Here is a 17,807-nt window from a genome sequence, read left to right as displayed (position 1 = left end):
AAGTGTGTGTCTCTCCGTTTTGCTTTTTATCCAATCCCAGAGATTTCCCCGCTTTGCTTTCTCCCACCCTCTTAAACTACAACCAATGGATTTCATGATGTAACCCTCCTCCTTTGATTCTAATGTACAAAACAAGTTGCCAACCTGCCATTTTCCAAAGCATTTTCTCAATCAAGACATTGCTTCCCTGCAATTGTCATCAGTTTAGCTCAAATAAACTCTTACAAGCTTTTTCTTAGGCTGGATGTTTTTTTCGTCTATAGGTGGTAAATTTTATGTATACTTTAAGGCAATTTAAAAAATAAAGATATAATTAAATAAATAGAAATAAACCCTGTGTGATCACATCATTTCCTAGCTTAAAACCCCCCTAATGACTTTCCACTAATTTTCAATTAAATTTGAAAACCCTTAGAAGGCTCTAACGTCCTAAATAATCTAGTAACTACACAAACTTTATTCCTTGTACCGCTCCAAGCTTTCTCCTGACTCATGGCGTCTGCACACACGGTTCCTTCTGCTAGACACCTGCCTAGCTAATTCTTACTCCTTCAAATTTCAATGTTCAGAATAGTTATCTCTGACCCTTCCCCCAAGACTAGGTCACATTCCTTTATCATGATAATTGCATAGAAAAATGTAATTTCTTGTAGCTATTGTCATAATTACAGCTTAAAAATCTAAATCAAAAAATGAATAACAAAAGAGATCTAAATAAATGAAAAAACAGGCTGTATTCGTGGATTGGAAGATTCAATATAGTAAAGATATCAATTGTCCCCAAATTGATATACAGGTTTTTTTTCTTATTTATTTTTATTGAAGAACAGTATGTTTTTCCAGGACCCATCAGCTCCAAGTCAAGCCGTTGTTTTCACTCTAGTTGTGGAGGGCGCAGCTCACTGGCCCATGTGGGAATTGAACCGGCGACCTTCGTGTTATGAGCACTGCGCTCTAACCAACTGAGCCAACCAACCACCCTGACATACAGATTTAGTGTAATTCCTATCAATATCCCAGCAATATTTTTTTTATAGATATAGACAAGATTATTCTATAATTTATATGGAAAGGCAAAGGAACTAGAATAACTAAAACAATTTTGAAAATAAGAATAAAGAGGGAAGAATCAATCTACACTATTTCATGATTTATTATATGTCTTATATGTCTACAGTAATCAAGGCTATTTGGTACAGGCAGAGGGAAAGACGCACAGACCAAGGGAACAGAACAGAGGACTCAGAAACAGCCCTGCCCAAATATAGCCCACTGATTTTTGACCGGGGTGCAAAAGCAGTTCAATGGAGGAAGGATAGTCTTTTCAACAAATAGTGCTGGAGCAATTAGCTATCCACAGACTAAAAAAACAAAAACGAAAACACAACCTTGATCTAAGTCTCATACCTTACATGTATATAAAAATTATTTCAAATGAATCAAAGATTTAAACGTAAAACTATAAAACTTTTATAAGCTAACATAGGAGAAAATCTTCAGGACCTAAGACTTAGTGAAGAGTTCTTAAAATGACACCAAAAGTATGACCTATAAAAGGAAAAAACAATAAACTGAGGTTTTGATTTCTGTTGGCAAGATGTAGAAAAACTGGAACCCTTGTATGCTGCTGGTAGGAATATAAAATTATTCAGCTGGTATGGAAAACCCCAATAAGTTAAACATAGAATTACCATATGACCTAGCAAATCCACTCCTGGGTATGTACCCAAAATAATTGAAAATAGATGTTGAAACAAAAACTTGTACATGAAGGCTCATAGCAGCACTATTCACAATAGCCAAAAGGTGAAAAAAACTCAAATATTCATAAACTAGTGAATGGATAACAAAAGCAGTCTATCCATACAATGGCATATTATTCTGCCATAAAAAGGAAAAAAGTACTGACACATGCTACAACATGGATGAACCTTGAAAACATTATGCTAACTGAAAGAAGCCAGACACAAAAGGCCACATGTTGTATTATTTCATGTGTATGAAATATGCAGAATAGGGAAGTCTATAGAGATAAAAAGCATATTAGTTTCCAAGGACTGAGAGGACGGGGGAATGGAAAGTGACTTTTTAATGGTTATGGGTTTCTTTTTGGGGTGATGAAAATGTTCTAGAACTAGATAGTAGTGATTGTTGCAAAACATTATGAATGTACTATATAACAAAAGGTAAATTTTATTTATCTGTATTTTGCCACAATAAAAAATGGTGAATTTTATTGTATATAAATTATGTCAATAATACTGACATAAAATATTAATTGGGACATTAATGGATGCTAAAACTTGTAGGTGAGATTTTGATGAAGATTGGAATAGTTATATAGACTCAAACTATCTCCCCACAAAAGTACTTATTTAACTACAAAAAAGAAAAATAGTAGCATCATAGAGGAAAAACCTGGCAACCCTACCTGTGAGAGTTCATTTCCTGTGTCAACTTGGAGGGTAGTGGTTTTGGATGAGATTAACATTTAAACTGGTGAACTGTAATTAAGTAGAATGTTCTCCTATAATGTAGGTGGGCCTCATTTAATCAGTTGAGGCCTGATTGGAATTGAAAAATCAGCCTCTCCAGCAAGGGGGTTCTCTAGCAGACTTCCTTCGGATTTCATCTGTACCATGGACTCTCCTGGGTCTCCAGCCTGCTAGCCCACACTGCGAATTTGAACTTGCCAGCCTCCATAACTGGGTGAGCCAATTCCTTATAATAAATAAATACATAAAGATACACACACACACATAGTCTATTGGTTTTGTTTCTCTGGAGAACCCTAATACACTACCTTAATCCACTAATCAAAGATAACATCACCAGAAATAGTAACTGACATGGATATCCTGCTGTGATATAGTGAGAAGGATATATCACTTATGTGCTATGTGCCAAGTGAATATTCTGAATCTAATTATGAGGAAACAACAGACAAACCAAACTAAGGGACATTCTACAGAACAACTGGCCAGTGTTCTTTGAAAATGCTAGTATTATGAAAGACAAAAAGAATGAGAACCTATTTCTGATACAAGAAGACTATAAAGAGAACTCTCAACTAAATGCAATGTGTATGATCCTGGGTTGGATGGGGCAGGGACGATATCGATGAAGAACATTTTGGCAATGATTAAGAAAATTGGAATATTGACTGTAGTTTAGATAATAGCATTGTTTCAATGTTAAGTTTCCAGAATTTGACAACTATTCTGTGGCTATGTAAGAATCTTGTTCTTAAGAAACACACACTGAAGTATTTATGGGTAAAGACGCATAATGTGTACAACCTATTTTCAAATGGTTCCCCCAAAATGCTATTCTTGCAACTTTTGCTAAGCTTTGAAATTATTTCCAAATAAGAAGTTTAAAAATTTATTGTATAATTGTTGACTGTACCCCGACCACCACAACCAGGTTAAGTGCCCCTCCTGAAAGCTCCCTGTAAAAAGCTTTAATAATATCCAGTATATCTCTGTAACGCAGTACTCATCTTAATCTACTGTAACTATGTATTTGCTTTTTTCACTAAAGTATGAGCCTTGCAAGACAGAGGCTATGCCTTTTTAACTCCATACCGCCCACCCCTTCCCCTAAGCCTGGCATATAGCAGACCACCCAAGCTCCATGCCATTCTTTAGCCCTGCTTAGGATCTCCTCGGCCTTCTGGAACTTGATTTTGGGCTCTGTGGAGATGAGCTGTCTCTTCCTGTCCTCAGCTACGTGCCACGCTGCAGCTCTACCACCAGAATGCCTCCCTGCTGGGCCTCAGAGACCTCTTGTTGAGCTGGAGCTGCAGACCTTTCTCTCCCTCTATCTGCCTCAGCTAAGATAGCCTTTCCAGCAGAATCTCAGGGCTGGTCCAGCTTCCCAGCAAAGCTTGGCTTCTAACAGTGTGTCGTCTAGTCTTTGACAGGAATTCCATTTTCCTGGGACACTGTTGCACATCCAAGCTCTCCTCAGGACAAAGACAAGGACCTGTTTTTTCATTTACATCTATTTGACGCCCCTTAATGACTGCTCCCTGTAACATCTTATTCAGCCCAAGGGCCAGGTGTAGCTCTTGGTTCATTTGCAGAAGGGGCAGAGCACAAAACACCATGGGGAAGTGGCCACTGTCTGGACTTCCATGGAGCCTTCTGGATCTGGTCTCCTGCCTGGAGACCTGGAGCACCCAGAGGACCCACCGGCCCACTCACTATCTACTGTTTCTCCCCAAGCCTGTAAGAGGATGCTCAAGCAGAATGAGGCTGGGGGAAGGTTCAGCAGAGAAGGGAGGAAAGGTGTCAATGGAACCATGGCTCAGATAGTGTGGAAACGGGTAGAACCCAACTGGAGCTCCCTGTAGGCTGGACCTTTGTAATGGTGTCTATGCTTTCTGTAGTATCTTTGTGCATTTCCACCCATGAAGTTCCCTGGGAAAGGCCAAGCTAAGGCTACCATGGTAAGTGGTTTGAGCAAGAGAAAGGATTGTGGTTGAGGGCTCAGGTGCTAAAGGAGGCAGGGAATTCCCCTGGGGCCAGCGTGGTGATGGTGACTGGAATCCGGACAGAGTAAGTGGGGGGAGGTGAGAACCTAAGTCTGGCTTGAAAGCCCACTCCCAACTTGCTGCACCCCCTCAGCTCTCCTCGAGCTCATTTTGCAGAATCTGAGTGTGGCCTCTGCAAGAAAACTTGCATAGGTGACCCCCGCCCCAACATGGTCACTTCCCCAGGGCTCCCAGACTCTCCCTCACCGCTCAGGGGAGAGGTTTTAGACTTCCCTAATCTTTTGCAGCATAGCATTGTTAAGCCGCATAAAAATTCTGCCAATATCAAGGGACCTGTTTACAGGCAGAGCTGTTTTCTCCTAGGGGTGCTGCAGCGATGAGGTGGGGTGAGGGGTTCACTGCTAAGATGAGGGTTGGCCACGAGAAGGTTCTGCAGGCTGGAAGGCCTGACTTCGGAGGTGGTGGACAACTGAAGTACAGGGAGTCAAAGTCTGAGGGGTTGATCCTCCCCACTCCCAGAAAAAGTGGGGAGACGGCACTGCAGTGATAGGAAGGCTGGCTGCTCCGTGGTGAGGGGAAGTCGCTGCCGTGAAGGGGAGCCCTGCTTGGAGTGAGTGGACATTGAAGTGATCACACAGCTGAAGATACCTGCAGTGATGGGGAAGATTTCTGCAGTGATGAAGGAGCACTTTGCAACGGAAGGGAACTGGCTTCTTGAGGCGTGGGGTGTCCAACGGTGACAGGGCGCAGGGGTTCGCTGCAATGATGAGGAAGGGTCACTGCAGTGATGGGAAGCCTAGCCAGGCCTGGGGTGGGGGGTGGTGATAGTGGGAAATTTTTGGTCGCTGCAGTGCTGGGGGGCTGCCGACAGAGCAGCTCTGCTACTTGTGCAGGACGCCTCACTTCCTGGAGGACAAACAGGGTGGGGCCTCGGAAGCTTCGGTCCCGCATTGATGGGGGCCTGCGCGGCAGCAGAGACGCGGTCCCTGCACTGCGGTGCCCTGTCTGGCTGCAGCGGCCAGGACTGGCGTGGAGGCGATACCGCGCCCGAAGTGGGAGGGGGCTGGGAGAGTGGGGAGCCTCAGTCCCGCCGCAGCGGCGGGCGGGGCCAAAGCGGGCCAGAGGGGCGGCCTTTCAGAACAAGGGTGGGACTCGCAGCCGCAGGGCCGACACCCCTGCGCGCACTCAGAGCGGTCGCAGCCGGAGTCCCGAGTGGGCGCCCTGCAGGTGCCGCGACTGAGTGCTGCCCCGGGCGCAGAGGCGGCATCACACACCGTGGTCCCGTCGTGGCGCCCAGAACTCCGCAGAGGAGGCGACGGTGAGGCTGGGGCTACCCGCGGGGAGGGAACAATCCCTAGATCCAGCCAGCAGCATCCCCTGACAGCTCGGCCTTGTGGGGCGCCGGCGGCTGCAGCGGTCCCCCCCTCCCAGATGAGCTCTGCCAGGGTGGGGAGAGGTACCCTGGACGGATCTCATGGACTCCCCCTACCCCAACTATTCTCCCTGTCTTGTCTCCAAAAGACCCCCTCCTTTGGCTTCCCTATCTCGTTCTTCCCAACCCAACCCCCTCCACTCCGGCCTGCAGCCCGTCTCAGGGCCGGGGTCAGATGAGGCGCGGGAGAAAGATGCAGCCCTTCGGCTCCCCATCCCACCCCGCCCCTGCTGTTCCTTGCTGGGCTAGGGGCACCCAGGAGGACGCTGGCCCTTTAAACACTTGCTCCCCACCCAGAGCATCTTCCATCTCTCCACCCGCGCTACCTCCGACAGCTGGCAGCCGCGGGGAGCCCCGGGGGGCCGACAGGTACGGGGGTGGCGGTGAGGCCCGGGAGCCGGTGATGGAACAGCTGTGACAACCCGCCCCCCACCCCCCGCGCGCGCCCGTCTTGGAGCCGGCAGCGGGACTGCTGGGCGCCCCGAGCGCCAGTTAATCATTAACCCTCCTCTTCCCGGGTCCCCGCGCTGCCGGGAGCTGAGCACCGCCTTGGCTTCCCAGGTAACGGGAGAGGATGCAGGTCTCGCCATCCCCCCACCTTCCCTGCTTTCTTCCCTCCTTCCCCTCGCCACCAGTCGGCGGGGCCTGAACCTGGGATCAGCCTTGCGCCCCCTGCAGGTCCGGTCGTCCAGCCAGAGTTAGATTCTCCCAGTGGGCTTTCCCCCGAGTGGGTGGGCTGCCCTGGGCTCGACCTGCGCAGTCTTTCATCGACCACCCTCCTCTAGGGCACCATGCCCGGCCTGTATTGCCCCTCCAGCTGGACGCCGCTGACCCTCACGGACTCCTGGGTTCGGGCCTGCGCCAACGGACCGTGCCTCAGCCTGCGGGCCCGGCTCACCTACCACAACCCGCAGCCACAGCCGGTGGACGGTGAGGCCCGGCAGGGGCGCGAGGTGGTAGGGAGTGGGTGCCGACGAGGTCCGACACCGCCTGTGCCCTCCGCCCCAGGCGTGTTTGTGTACCCGCTGGCCGAGGCCGAAGTGGTATCGGGCTTCCAGGCGGAGGCGGCGGGTCGGCGCGTCTCCTTCCAGCTGCAGAGCCGGCGCCGCTCGCAGGCGGCTTGCTGCCGCGCGCTAGGTCCCGGGTTGGGGGCTTCGACGCCCCGCCGCTGCGCTCAGGGTGAGTCCAGGGCGCCTCTACCCCCCCACACCCCACCCCCCACCCCGCAAAGCCAGCCGCACTCTGGTTCCTGCGTCTCGCCCCTCCTCCCTCCAGTCACTGATTTTTTTTTTCATTCATTGATTCATCCCTTTATTCAACAGTTGTGGACTAGGCACCTGACGTGCATGCCAGGTGCTGAGGGACTGTGACCTAGACCTGACCCGAGGTTTTCAGCCAGGGAGGCAGACACAGCAGGCAGGCAGTCACACGTCTGTTTTCCCCTTTGGAGCATTAGCTCCTGAGCCTGGAACAGGGTTTTGGTCAGCTCCAGGTCCCAGCCTCACACAACAAAGGGGCTCAGTGAGTGCTGGGTGAGGATGGAATCCCACCCCTGTGCTAGGTTTTGTGGCTTGTACTTCTTTCTTTCATTTATTTATTTGTACATTCATTTGATTCCTGCACATGGGATTTACCATCCAGCTGTGTCGAGAGTTGGCATAAGCCCAGCAGGTAGTTAAAGGCCAGAGTGAGGAATGTTCCAGAAGGAAGTGGAGCCAGCATTTGACTGAAAGGAAGGGTAGGATGTGGTGAAGTGGTGAGGAGGTGAAAGGCACCCCAGGCAGAGACAATGGTGTAAGCGAAGGTTTGGAAGTAAATTGTACTTGATAATGGTAATAAAATACTTTATTTTTATAGTGATTTACATTTGACAAAGCCCAGTCACTGGTATTACCTCATTTGAATCCAGAGAGGGATGTAATGCAAGTATTGTTCTCCTTTCCTCTTTTATAGGTGATGAAAATAACAGCAGTGGTCTCTGAGGTGTTGGATGCTTTGCATATATTATCTCATTTATTCCTCACCATGACTTTTGAGATATTGTTATTATGACCCCCATTTTATGGATGAGGAAACTGAGGTTCTTCAAAACAAGAGAGTTACTAAAGGACAGAGTTAGAAGCTATGGAGCCAAGACTCAAACTGTGCTCTCTCCATTGTAGCAGGCTGTCCCCAAGCCTCAGCTGGCTGAGAAGGAAGCCCTTTTCTTTCTTCTTACCTTCCTTCTTTCCTTCCATCTTTGTCTTGCCTTCATTTATTCCGCAAGTATTTCTCAAAAGAGTGAATAATCACTCTTTATTATCCACTCTTTATTGTGGTTATCCACTCTTTATTGTGGGAAAGGGAGGTGAAGTAGGGCTGTAAAGGTAGGCTGGGGCCAGACCATGTACGGCCTTGACTGCCACTCTACACATCTGGCCATTTTTCCTTTAACAGCAGTGGTGACCCCCATGACTCCATCCGTTCCAAGTTAAACCTGTGATCTAAGTAAAATGGTGTGCTTGTTACGCAAATGCAGCTTTATGATCTCTAGTCAGTGTCCCAGCAGATTACTGCTCCTAAACTCCTCTTGGGTAGAAAATTCTAGAGCCACTCCTCATAGGCAATGGGGAACCCCTAACTATTCGTGAGCAGGGTATTTGTGAGCAGGGGGGGCCCAGGCTATAGGAGATGTCAGTCCACAAGGGAAGGTCCTTTACAAAGATGATACCCAAGTGTTGACTGGATAGGTGCAGACAGGGAAAGACGAGCAGAGGGTATGGTTCCAGGATCTTGGGGTGGTATGGACATGCCCTGTTTTCCTCAGCCCTCCATTCGCAGTGTTGTCACTGCTCCCTTTCCTGATGACAGCCAGATCCTTTTACCATCTGCTTCTCTTCCTACTGTCATTCATCTCATGTCCCATTCTGTATCATCGTTTGTCTCTCCGACCACACAAATTCCCGCTTGCCAAGACTCCCCTGACTCGGTGCCTGCCCCCACCCCATCTTCCCCTATCTCTTCTGCTTCCAGTCCCGTCTGACCCCTTTTCTCACTCATCGTAGGTCATCTTGTCTTGGATCTGGCCCAGGCCCGGTCCACACTGGTGCTGCCCACCGGCCTCATCGCCGCGGCCGGCACCATGACAGTGACCCTGTGCAGCAGCCAGGAGCTGCCCTCAAGGCCTGATGGGGTGCTGCGTGTGGCTCTGCCCTCCGTGCTCACCCCGCTGGCCCCGTCAGGTCCACCAGGGCCCCCCAGATCTCCGGGGCTCTGTGACGACAGGTTGGGCCTATGGTGATTCTCTTCGTCCCTCCCTCGGCTTCTCTGGGTCTAGTGCGGGTGAGGGGGCTTTGGCAGGGTTCCCAGGGGATGGGCAGGGTGGAGAAAGGCTGGGCCAGTCAGCCAGAGGGGCTAGGGGCCTTGGTAGTGGCCCGGTGACTCTCCTCATGCTCCCTTCCAGCCCTACCAGCTGCTTCGGGGTGGGCAGCCCTCAGGAGGAAGGGTTGGCCTGGGAGGAGCCAGCTGCTCCTCCGGATGTGTTCTTAGGCCCTGCCCGCTGCCCTGCCCCATACACCTTCTCCTTCGAGATGCTGGTGACTGGGCCATGCCTGCTGGCAGGTGGGTGCCCCGCCCAGTATAGCTGACTGGGAAATAATTCAGGGCTGGGGGTGGGAGGAGCACAAGATGAAAAGAAGACAGGGACCTAAGACTTAGGAACTCCGGTCTCACAGTAAGAGCGTCCTCCAGCCGCTTCTACACAACACAAGCCCCTAGGTTTGTCAGTGTCATTTATTTATGTCCCACTCTACTTACCAATGGGAGGAGAGAGGCTTATAATGAGACCCGTCCAAGTGATGAAATGGTGTTTCCTTGTGCAAGAGGTGGGGGACGATGCTAAATCAGCAATTGGTGGATGTATAACTCTTTGACCAGCCAGGAACAGAGCTGGGAATCTGCCTTCCAGCCCATGAAAGCAGGCCAATCTTCGCTTTTCCTTTCAACCTTATAGATCAGGCTCTGAGAACAGAGCTAAATCAGTTGTGATCCTTGCCCCGCACCCTCATATACTGTGATCTGGGAAGGTGATGTTTATGCTCTTCATACTGACTTGGGGGGGTGGAGATCATCACCCTTCCTTGCCTCTATGTCCCTCAGGCCTGGAGAGCCCCTCTCATGCTCTGCGGGCAGACGCGCCCCCTCACGCCAGCTCTGCAGCCACCATCTGTGTCACCCTGGCCGAGGGTCACCCCTGCGACAGGGTCTTGGAGATCCTGCTGCACCCTAGTGGTGAGAGACTGGGGAGCACAGGGGGCCAGCTCTGACCTGCTTCAGGACCATTGTTTTCAAGCATAGATTTCTGGGCCCCAAGCCAGGTGGACCAAGTCATCTGTGAGGGTGGGCCCGCTGGTACAGGGAGGTCAGACCTGCAAGGTCTTCCCAGAACAATGGGGTTGGATAGTTGGGGTCCAGAGACAGGGATTTCCCTGACAGAGCTGTGTCCTCTCCTCCCCAGAGCCCCACCAGCCACACCTAATGCTGGAGGCCGGCAGCCTGAGCTCAGCAGAATATGAGGCCCGGGTGAGGGCCCGCCGGGATTTCCAGAGGCTACAGCGAAGGGACAGTGATGGGGACCGGCAGGTATAGCTGCCTGGGGACATGACCAGGTCCCTGGCCTGACTGCTGGCTGCATGTGTATATGAGGAACAGGCGAGCAGACTCATACTGGGATGGGTGAGGTGCCTCTGGTCCCAGTAAGACCCTGGTGCCACCACCATCTGAGAGGGCTGATGCGTATTGTCCCAGGAGGGCCCACGCACAGCTCCCTGAGATGTGTCTTAGAGAATGGGGGCTAAATCTGACACAGGCAGACGACAGCGACTTGCCTCTACTCTTGCCTTTATTCAAATGACTGCAAAAATGCCTCTTCTGGGTGGAGTAGATAGAAAAAGTGTCCAGGGCTGGTTTCTGCTGCCAGTCAGGTTGGCGTTGCAGTAAGACTGGCCCAGGATGACTCTGGGATCCCATGTTCAGGTGTGGTTCCTGCAGCGACGCTTCCACAAGGACATCCTGCTGAACCCGGTGCTGGTGCTAAGCTTCTGCCCGGACCTGAGTTCCAAGCCGGGACACCTGGGCACAGCAACCCGGGAGTTCCTTTTCCTGTTGGATGGCAGCAGTGTAGCACACAAGGCCTGTGGGGGCACAGTGTGGGCAGGACCAGGGCTTGGGGGGCAGCGGTCTGAGGTGGGCTGCAGCGTGTGCGCACACACATTCTCTTTCTCATACTCACACAGACATGTCTCGCCCAGATTCCAAGAGCCTCTGTCATACATAAAGTTCTATTAAGTCACACCTAATCCAAAACCCAAGTACCATATATACTTCCAGAGTAACATGCACAAATGTCTCTCATACACACTCAGAATCTCCCTACAGCCCCAGGTTCTCACTCCCAGAGTTTCTCACACACTGTTTCACACACACACACACACACACACACACACACACACACACACACACGGCTTCTCCCAGATTACTTGATCCAGACCTTCATTTTACACACGGCCTGGAGAAAGCAGGCAATCGATCTGCTGTTCCTTCCTCTCTATCAAGGCCCATAGGCCTGCCTCACGCTGCCCTCCCTGCTCTCCCCAGGACGCCATTGTTTTGGCGGTGAAGTCACTCCCGTCCCAGACGCTCATCAACGTGGCGATGGTTGGCACCTCAGTGCAGCCCCTCTTCCCTGCGAGCCGGCTTTGCAGTGATGTGAGTGTGGCCCAGGGATGTGAAGGTCTAGGGGAGATGCTGTAGCCCAGCGTGGCCCAGCCTGTTTCTTTTCTCTCCAGGACACTGTGCAGCAGATCTGTGAGAATGTCGAGACTCTGCAGGCTACGGGAGGTCCCCCAGATGTGCTGGCTGCGCTGGACTGGGCCATGAAGCAGCCCCAGCACAGGGCCCACCCTCGGCAGTTGTTCCTGCTCACTGCTGCCTCACCCATGGCTGCCACGACCCACCAAACTCTGGAGCTGATGAGGTGGCACAGGGGGGCAGCCAGGTATGGGGTGTACAGAGACAGGTGTCTGAGATTGACCCCCCCCCCCCTCCAAAGAGGCTTCTTCTGAAGGTCACAGCTGCTTCCCTTCCTTCATCAGGTGCTTCTCCTTTGGGCTAGGGCCTGCCTGCCACCAGCTGCTCCAGGGTCTGTCTGCCCTCAGCAGGGGCCAGGCCTACTTCCTGAGGCCTGGGGAGAGGCTGCAGCCCATGGTGAGCTTGAGCCTGGGGCCTGTTTTCCATCCCTGGAAGTCCTCTCAAGTTACAGAGTCTGAAACAGAATCCAATTAGGTCACGGGGTCTCCTGGCACCCAGACCAAGACTTCTCCCCCATTTCAATCCCTACTCTCCCTTGAGAAGCCAAATGGGAGGAGCTGCTGGTGCTGCTGTGGGGTGCTTCAGGAGGCTAAAGTGGGGGGGAACAGCCTCTGATCACTCCCCAGTTGTGTCCTGGTACTGAGTCATATCTCTGATAAATTGTGCCTCATCCATGAGGCACAGCTCAAGCTAGGAGGCAGACCGAGCCCTGAGGACTGAACACTCAGTCCCCTCGCTTTTCGCTATCCCCACTCCTTCGCCTGACCCAGCCTTTGCCTGCTCCCCTCCGCCAGAGGCTGGGCAGATGGCATCAGGGGAATAGCAGTCTTCCCACTCTGTGAGCTGTGTGACACCTCTTTCTCTCCTATGGCCTCTCTCTGATCATTCCTCACAGCTGGTGCAGGCTCTGCGGAAGGCATTGGAGCCCGCTTTGAGTGACATCTCTGTGGACTGGTTTGTGCCTGATGCAGTGGAGGCACTGCTGACCCCCCGGGAGATCCCAGCACTCTACCCTGGGGACCAGCTGCTGGGTTACTGCTCACTCTTCAGGGTGGATGGCTTCCGGTCCCGCCCCCCTGGGGTAGGCCTGGGCTGGGGTTTGGGAGGTGGGCCTGGAATAGCTGAAGCCCCTGAATCTCTTCCAAACCCTTCTTTCATTTCCTGTGCCAAACTCTCCTGCTACCCCCAAGCCTCCTCAGAGACCACACTGGGCCACCCAGGGTGACTGCAGCTTGCCCCATCATGAGGTCTACTGAGTTGTTCTGTAGTGTGTTGCCCTTGGCTTTTGCCAAAGTTCACTAAAGTACAAAGACACAGAAAATAGCTCCAGCATTTGCTGTGAGATTTTGTCAAAACTTGCTCATTATTTCACACAGTGCCCTACAAAAAGCACCACCCAATTATTTCCTGAAACATTCAGGGACTGAGGGAGCAGAGTCTAGATGAAATCTCAGATCCCAATTCTGCCTATACTAGCCATTTGATTCTGGGCGAATCAAACTTAACTTCTCCGAGCCCATTTCCTCATACTGATTTTTTTCATAGGGTTGTAATTGGAGGTCATAATGTATATGCTCCTGGTAGGATACTTGACACATAGTAGGAGTCTGAGAAATGAGAGTTGTTTTTATTATGAAAAGCTTTCTTTCTCCAGAAGAACTAAGCATGCTTCCTCCTTTTTGATCACAAGAGCTCTATAATGGACTATTTGCCTTTTTGCCTGGTTGCCAGGAAGCTCAGGGCCAAACCTGAAGCTCAGCTGCACTAGCTCTATTAACCCTGCACTTAGCCTGGGTGCTTCCTCTTTACTTAGTACCGGGCTTTCATTTCGGGTTTAGTAACTTTATTGCCTCTTGCAGTTAGCCGTCCTAATCCTCTTGGGAAACAGGTAGCATAAAACTACAATCAGGTTTTCCCCCCAGTGACTGTCCCTCTCTAGGGCCAAGAACCTGGCTGGCAGAGCTTGGGTGGCTCTGTGTTCCCATCCCCAGAGGAGGTGCCATCTGCCACCAGCCCTGGCACTGAGCGCACTGGCACCTCAGAGCCACTGGGAACAGGCACTGTGACAGGAGAGCTGTCCAACCCCTGGGCTGCGGGGGACTCGGAGCGGAGTAAGTGTTGGGTGCATGGATGTGTCTGTGCCGGAGGAGGAATGGCAGTGGGAGAAGCCAGGCCTGGGGTCCATTCTCCTCCCTCCATCAGGTATGGATGCTCTGACTGACCCCGTCACAGACCCTGGACCCAACCCCTCTTCCGACACAGCCATATGGCGCCGCATCTTCCAGTCCTCGTACATCCGGGAGCAGTATGTGCTCACCCACTGCTCTGCCAGCCCTGAGCCAGGCCCAGGCTCCACAGGCAGCAGTGAGTCCCCCGGCTCCCAGGGCCCTGGCTCCCCTGAAGGCAGTGCTCCCCTGGATCCCCCTTCTCAGCAAGGCTGCCGAAGCCTGGCTTGGGGAGAACCTGCAGGCTCCCGATCCTGCCCGCTGCCTCCACCCCCACTGGCTCCAGTCAAGGTGAGAGTCAGTCCACATCTGTTTACCATATATCCGGCAAACATTGCTGACCATCTGCTGTCTGCCACGCATTGTGCAGTGCTTACTATTAACTCTAGCTGAAGAGCTAGATGGAGAAATCTACAATGAAGATCCCACCCGACATTCAGTGATGCGTACAGGGACGTGGTGTTAGGGGGGCTCGTCCTAACCCTGTCTGAGGGCATCAGGAAAGCAAGGGCCCTACCTGGAAGAATAAGGAGAAGTGAGTCAGGCAAAGAGGGAGACTACATGAGCAAAAACAGACAAGCAACAACCTTAAGTGAGAAATAGGGTGTGGAGAGAAACGCCTCTAGGAAGGGGACCAGAAGCCCTAAGGAGCCTGGCCTTTCTTCTAAGGGTGGTGAGCAGCCATTCAGGGTTTCAGACAAAATGTCATGTGACCAGTGTGTGTGTGTGTGTGTGTGTGTGTGTGTGTGTGTGTGTGTGTGTGTGTGAGATGGCCAGGAGCTCTACATTCCTTGACCAGTGGACTCCAACCCCACTTGTCTCATGCAGCCTGGGGCCTTAAGTGCTGAGGTGCTGGGCCGTCAACGCAGAGCAGCTCTGGCTGGCCGAAGCCTCTCATCACCCCCAGGCCAGGTGAACCCAGTCCATGGCCACCCCCGGCACCCCTCTTTGGGTGCAGCACCAGATGGGTCAGGCCCTGAGCCAGGGCAGCAGCTGGGACCAGGCCTGGATGACTCAGGTAAAGGTTGGATAGGGAGCTGGATTCTGACACCAAGAAGGCCTTGGGGAGGTGGAGCCCAGGGCACCACACTTTCCCTGTCCTGCCATTGTCTCCTCAGGAAACCTGCTCTCCCCAGCCCCCATGGACTGGGACATGTTGATGGAACCACCCTTCTTGTTCACGGCTGTGCCCCCTGACAGGGAATCGGGTTCCCCAGCAATGCCACTACCTCCCCAGCCTCCACGCTGCCATGTGGTGATCCGGGCCCTTTGTGGGGAGCAGCCTGTGTGCTGGGAGGTGGGTGTTGGGCTAGAGACACTATGGGGGTCTGGGAATGATGGCTCCCTGCCTCCATCACCCCCTGAAAGAGAAGGTGCTTGGGACCAAGCCCTCCATCGGCTGACAGCAGCTTCCGTGGTCCGGGACAACGAGCAGCTGGCTCTCCGAGGAGGGGCTGAGACCATGGCTGACTGGGGTGAGTTGCCGGTGGGCCCACTCAGCGCCCATGGAGCCGGAACGGGGCGGTGGCCGAAGCGGGTGTGTTGGATCACTCTATACCGCACCTAGTCACCATCTGAGGTGGTTCACCCACATTGACAATAAAAAAAAATATTAAGCAGGGCAATGGGAAAAAGAGGGATAATAAAATGAAAGGGGTGATGAGGTTTTATCAAAGATGCACAGCACAAGGTTATGTGCCTTTGCAAACATGGGACCCAAAATCGGCAAGCTTCTTAGCAGCCAACAGAGGAAAATGTGATCTTGTAATGATGCACAATGCCCATAACATTTTTAAAACGTCTATTTTAATAGAAGACTATTAAAATCAAACAAAGCTAAAATTTCAGTTCGTCAGTTGCACTGGCCACACTTCAAGTGATTATTAGTCACATGTGACTAGTGGCTACTGTATTGGATCCTGCAGATCCATAAAGCATTTCCGTCATCACAGAAAGTTGTATTGGCAGTGCTGAAGCGAGTGGATGGACAAGGCACCAGTCAATGCTTCCTTCATGGTGTCCAGAATGTTGAATTTCTGGGTGGCCAGGGGGCCGAGCCTTCCTATGAGTTGAGGGGTTCTGCCTAACCACTTCATGTCAAAGTTGGGGAGTCTGAGGTGGTCCTGACCGTGAGAAAGACTCCATTCTGTTCAAAAGTGGACAGAGGGAGAAGCTATGGGGAACACTGAGATTTTTTTCTAGGAAGCTCTCTATAGAGGGTGGGCGATGGGCGTGCACCCCCTCCTGTTCAGCATACTGCTCCATGGTTGAACAGGCCATGCCCGGAGGTCCTGGCTGCGAGCCATTCAGACAAGCAAGGTCAGCTCTGCCCCCTCCTGCTTCACCTGCCCTGTAGCTGTGGACGCTACCACGAGGGAGGTCCTGCCCACAGCCCTGCAGGTGCGGAGCTCAGGTAGGGTCCCTCCCTGATCACTTCTCAGGTGCTGGCCCTCACCTTACTGGCCACCCTCTTGTACAAACCTCAGCCATCTTCTGTGCCCCTGCAGAACCAGCCGAGTCCCCCGGTACCCCTTCTGCTTCTCGGGGCCATCTAGATGCAGCTCCTCTGACCACAGTTGCCCACTCTAAAGGTAACACTCAAATCGGGGGAAGTGGCAAGGAGCAACAGTTTAGCGACCACCACTGGCACTGATTAGCTCCATTGCAGGACTTCAGGGAGGCTCCCTGGCAGGCAGCTCGGACGCAGACCAAAATGGCAACTGCAAGTCTGCTTTGTGGGACCCTGCAGCCCCCACCGGAGGTGCTCATCGTCTGCCCCCCCAGCCTTCCTCTAGGCTTAGCCTGGGCTTTCGGAAGTCCAGAGGCCCTAACACAGGCCAGATCAGTGACCACAACAGTGAAGGAAGCGACCACGACTACCTGCCCTTGGTGAGGACTCGGGAGGTGGAGGGTGGCGTTGCCAGGCCAGGGCGCTATCTCAGCTCGCTTCTCCCCCCACCTCCTCTCTCCTCAGGTGCGATTGCAAGAGGCGCCGGGCTCCTTCCGCCTGGACGCACCCTTCTGCACAGCGGTGCGCATACCACAGGAGCGACTATGCCGTGCCTCCCCCTTTGCCGCGCACCGCGCCAGCCTCAGCCCTACTTCGGCCTCATCTCCCTGGGCCCTTCTGGGTCCTGGTGTTGGCCAGGGCGACAGTGCCACAGCTTCCTGCAGCCCGTCCCCCAGCTCAGGCTCCGAGGGTCCCGGCCAGGTGGACAGTGGGCGGGGCTCAGACACCGAGGCCTCGGAGGGAGCAGAAGGGCCGGTTGGCGCCGACCTGCGGGGCCGAACCTGGGCCACAGCCGTGGCACTCGCGTGGCTGGAGCACCGCTGTGCCGCCGCCTTTGGCGAGTGGGAACTCGCAGCAGCTAAGGCCGACTGTTGGCTGCAGGCACAGCACTTGCCTGACGGCCTCGACCTGGCTGCCCTCAAGGCTGCGGCCCGGGGCCTCTTCCTGCTGCTGCGCCACTGGGATCAGAACCTGCAGCTGCACCTGTTGTGTTACAGCCCAGCAAACATGTGAGGGTTGCCCCTTGCTCGGGCTGGCGCCCCCAAAACACTCAAGTCACTGCCACCCAGGGCCGGCTTCTCGGTGCTGGGAAGGGGTAGGTTGGTGACAGCCTGCTCCTCACTGCTTCTCGTCCCCTTCCCAGAGTCCTCTTGCCCCCACAGAAAGTGCCTGCGTGTGCTCTCTCCTGCTCCTCCCACCCCCAGCCGCTGCCTGTTCCCCTCTGAGCTCTATGCAGTGCAGCAAAGGGAGAGAGCCACAGCCCCTGACCCTATGCAATAAAGTGCCTCTTAGGAC

The 17,807-nt window shown here is 52.7% G+C and overlaps 1 protein-coding gene across 8 annotated transcripts; it reads left to right on the top strand.

The window, feature by feature from the left end:
- Positions 1–5,676: 5,676 nt before the first annotated feature.
- VWA5B2 (von Willebrand factor A domain containing 5B2) lies at positions 5,677–17,806 on the top strand. 8 transcript variants are annotated; one of them, XM_033087063.1, is made up of 20 exons: positions 5,677–6,299; positions 6,716–6,860; positions 6,939–7,109; positions 8,975–9,206; positions 9,373–9,530; positions 10,068–10,199; positions 10,426–10,550; positions 10,944–11,099; positions 11,565–11,675; positions 11,756–11,964; positions 12,062–12,173; positions 12,673–12,858; positions 13,717–13,888; positions 13,980–14,293; positions 14,831–15,020; positions 15,121–15,477; positions 16,278–16,415; positions 16,510–16,593; positions 16,671–16,891; positions 16,977–17,806. In XM_033087063.1, exons 2-20 carry the CDS (start codon positions 6,722–6,724, stop codon positions 17,523–17,525), a joined length of 3,756 nt encoding a protein of 1,251 aa, XP_032942954.1. In that variant the 5' UTR covers positions 5,677–6,299; positions 6,716–6,721; the 3' UTR covers positions 17,526–17,806. The 8 variants fall into 8 exon arrangements, with proteins under 8 accessions (XP_032942954.1, XP_032991616.1, XP_032942986.1 ...); XM_033135725.1 differs by having other exon boundaries at positions 5,677–6,491; XM_033087074.1 differs by having other exon boundaries at positions 5,679–5,816.
- The last annotated feature ends 1 nt before the right edge of the window (position 17,807 follows it).

The sequence above is a fragment of the Rhinolophus ferrumequinum genome, chromosome 2 (genome assembly GCF_004115265.2).
Source record: "Rhinolophus ferrumequinum isolate MPI-CBG mRhiFer1 chromosome 2, mRhiFer1_v1.p, whole genome shotgun sequence".
Taxonomy (NCBI): domain Eukaryota; kingdom Metazoa; phylum Chordata; class Mammalia; order Chiroptera; family Rhinolophidae; genus Rhinolophus; species Rhinolophus ferrumequinum.
Note: the sequence above shows the minus strand (reverse complement) of the source record. Positions and strands in the feature narration are given on the sequence as shown.

Bases quoted from the DNA above. Each gene is read 5' to 3' on its own strand.
- VWA5B2 (XM_033087063.1), top strand. From the start codon at position 6,722: ATGCCCGGCCTGTATTGCCCCTCCAGCTGGACGCCGCTGACCCTCACG. The intron at 12,174-12,672 runs GTGAGCTTGAGC...CATTCCTCACAG, and splicing joins GGGAGAGGCTGCAGCCCATG to CTGGTGCAGGCTCTGCGGAA. The intron at 12,859-13,716 runs GTAGGCCTGGGC...GTCCCTCTCTAG, and splicing joins TCCGGTCCCGCCCCCCTGGG to GGCCAAGAACCTGGCTGGCA.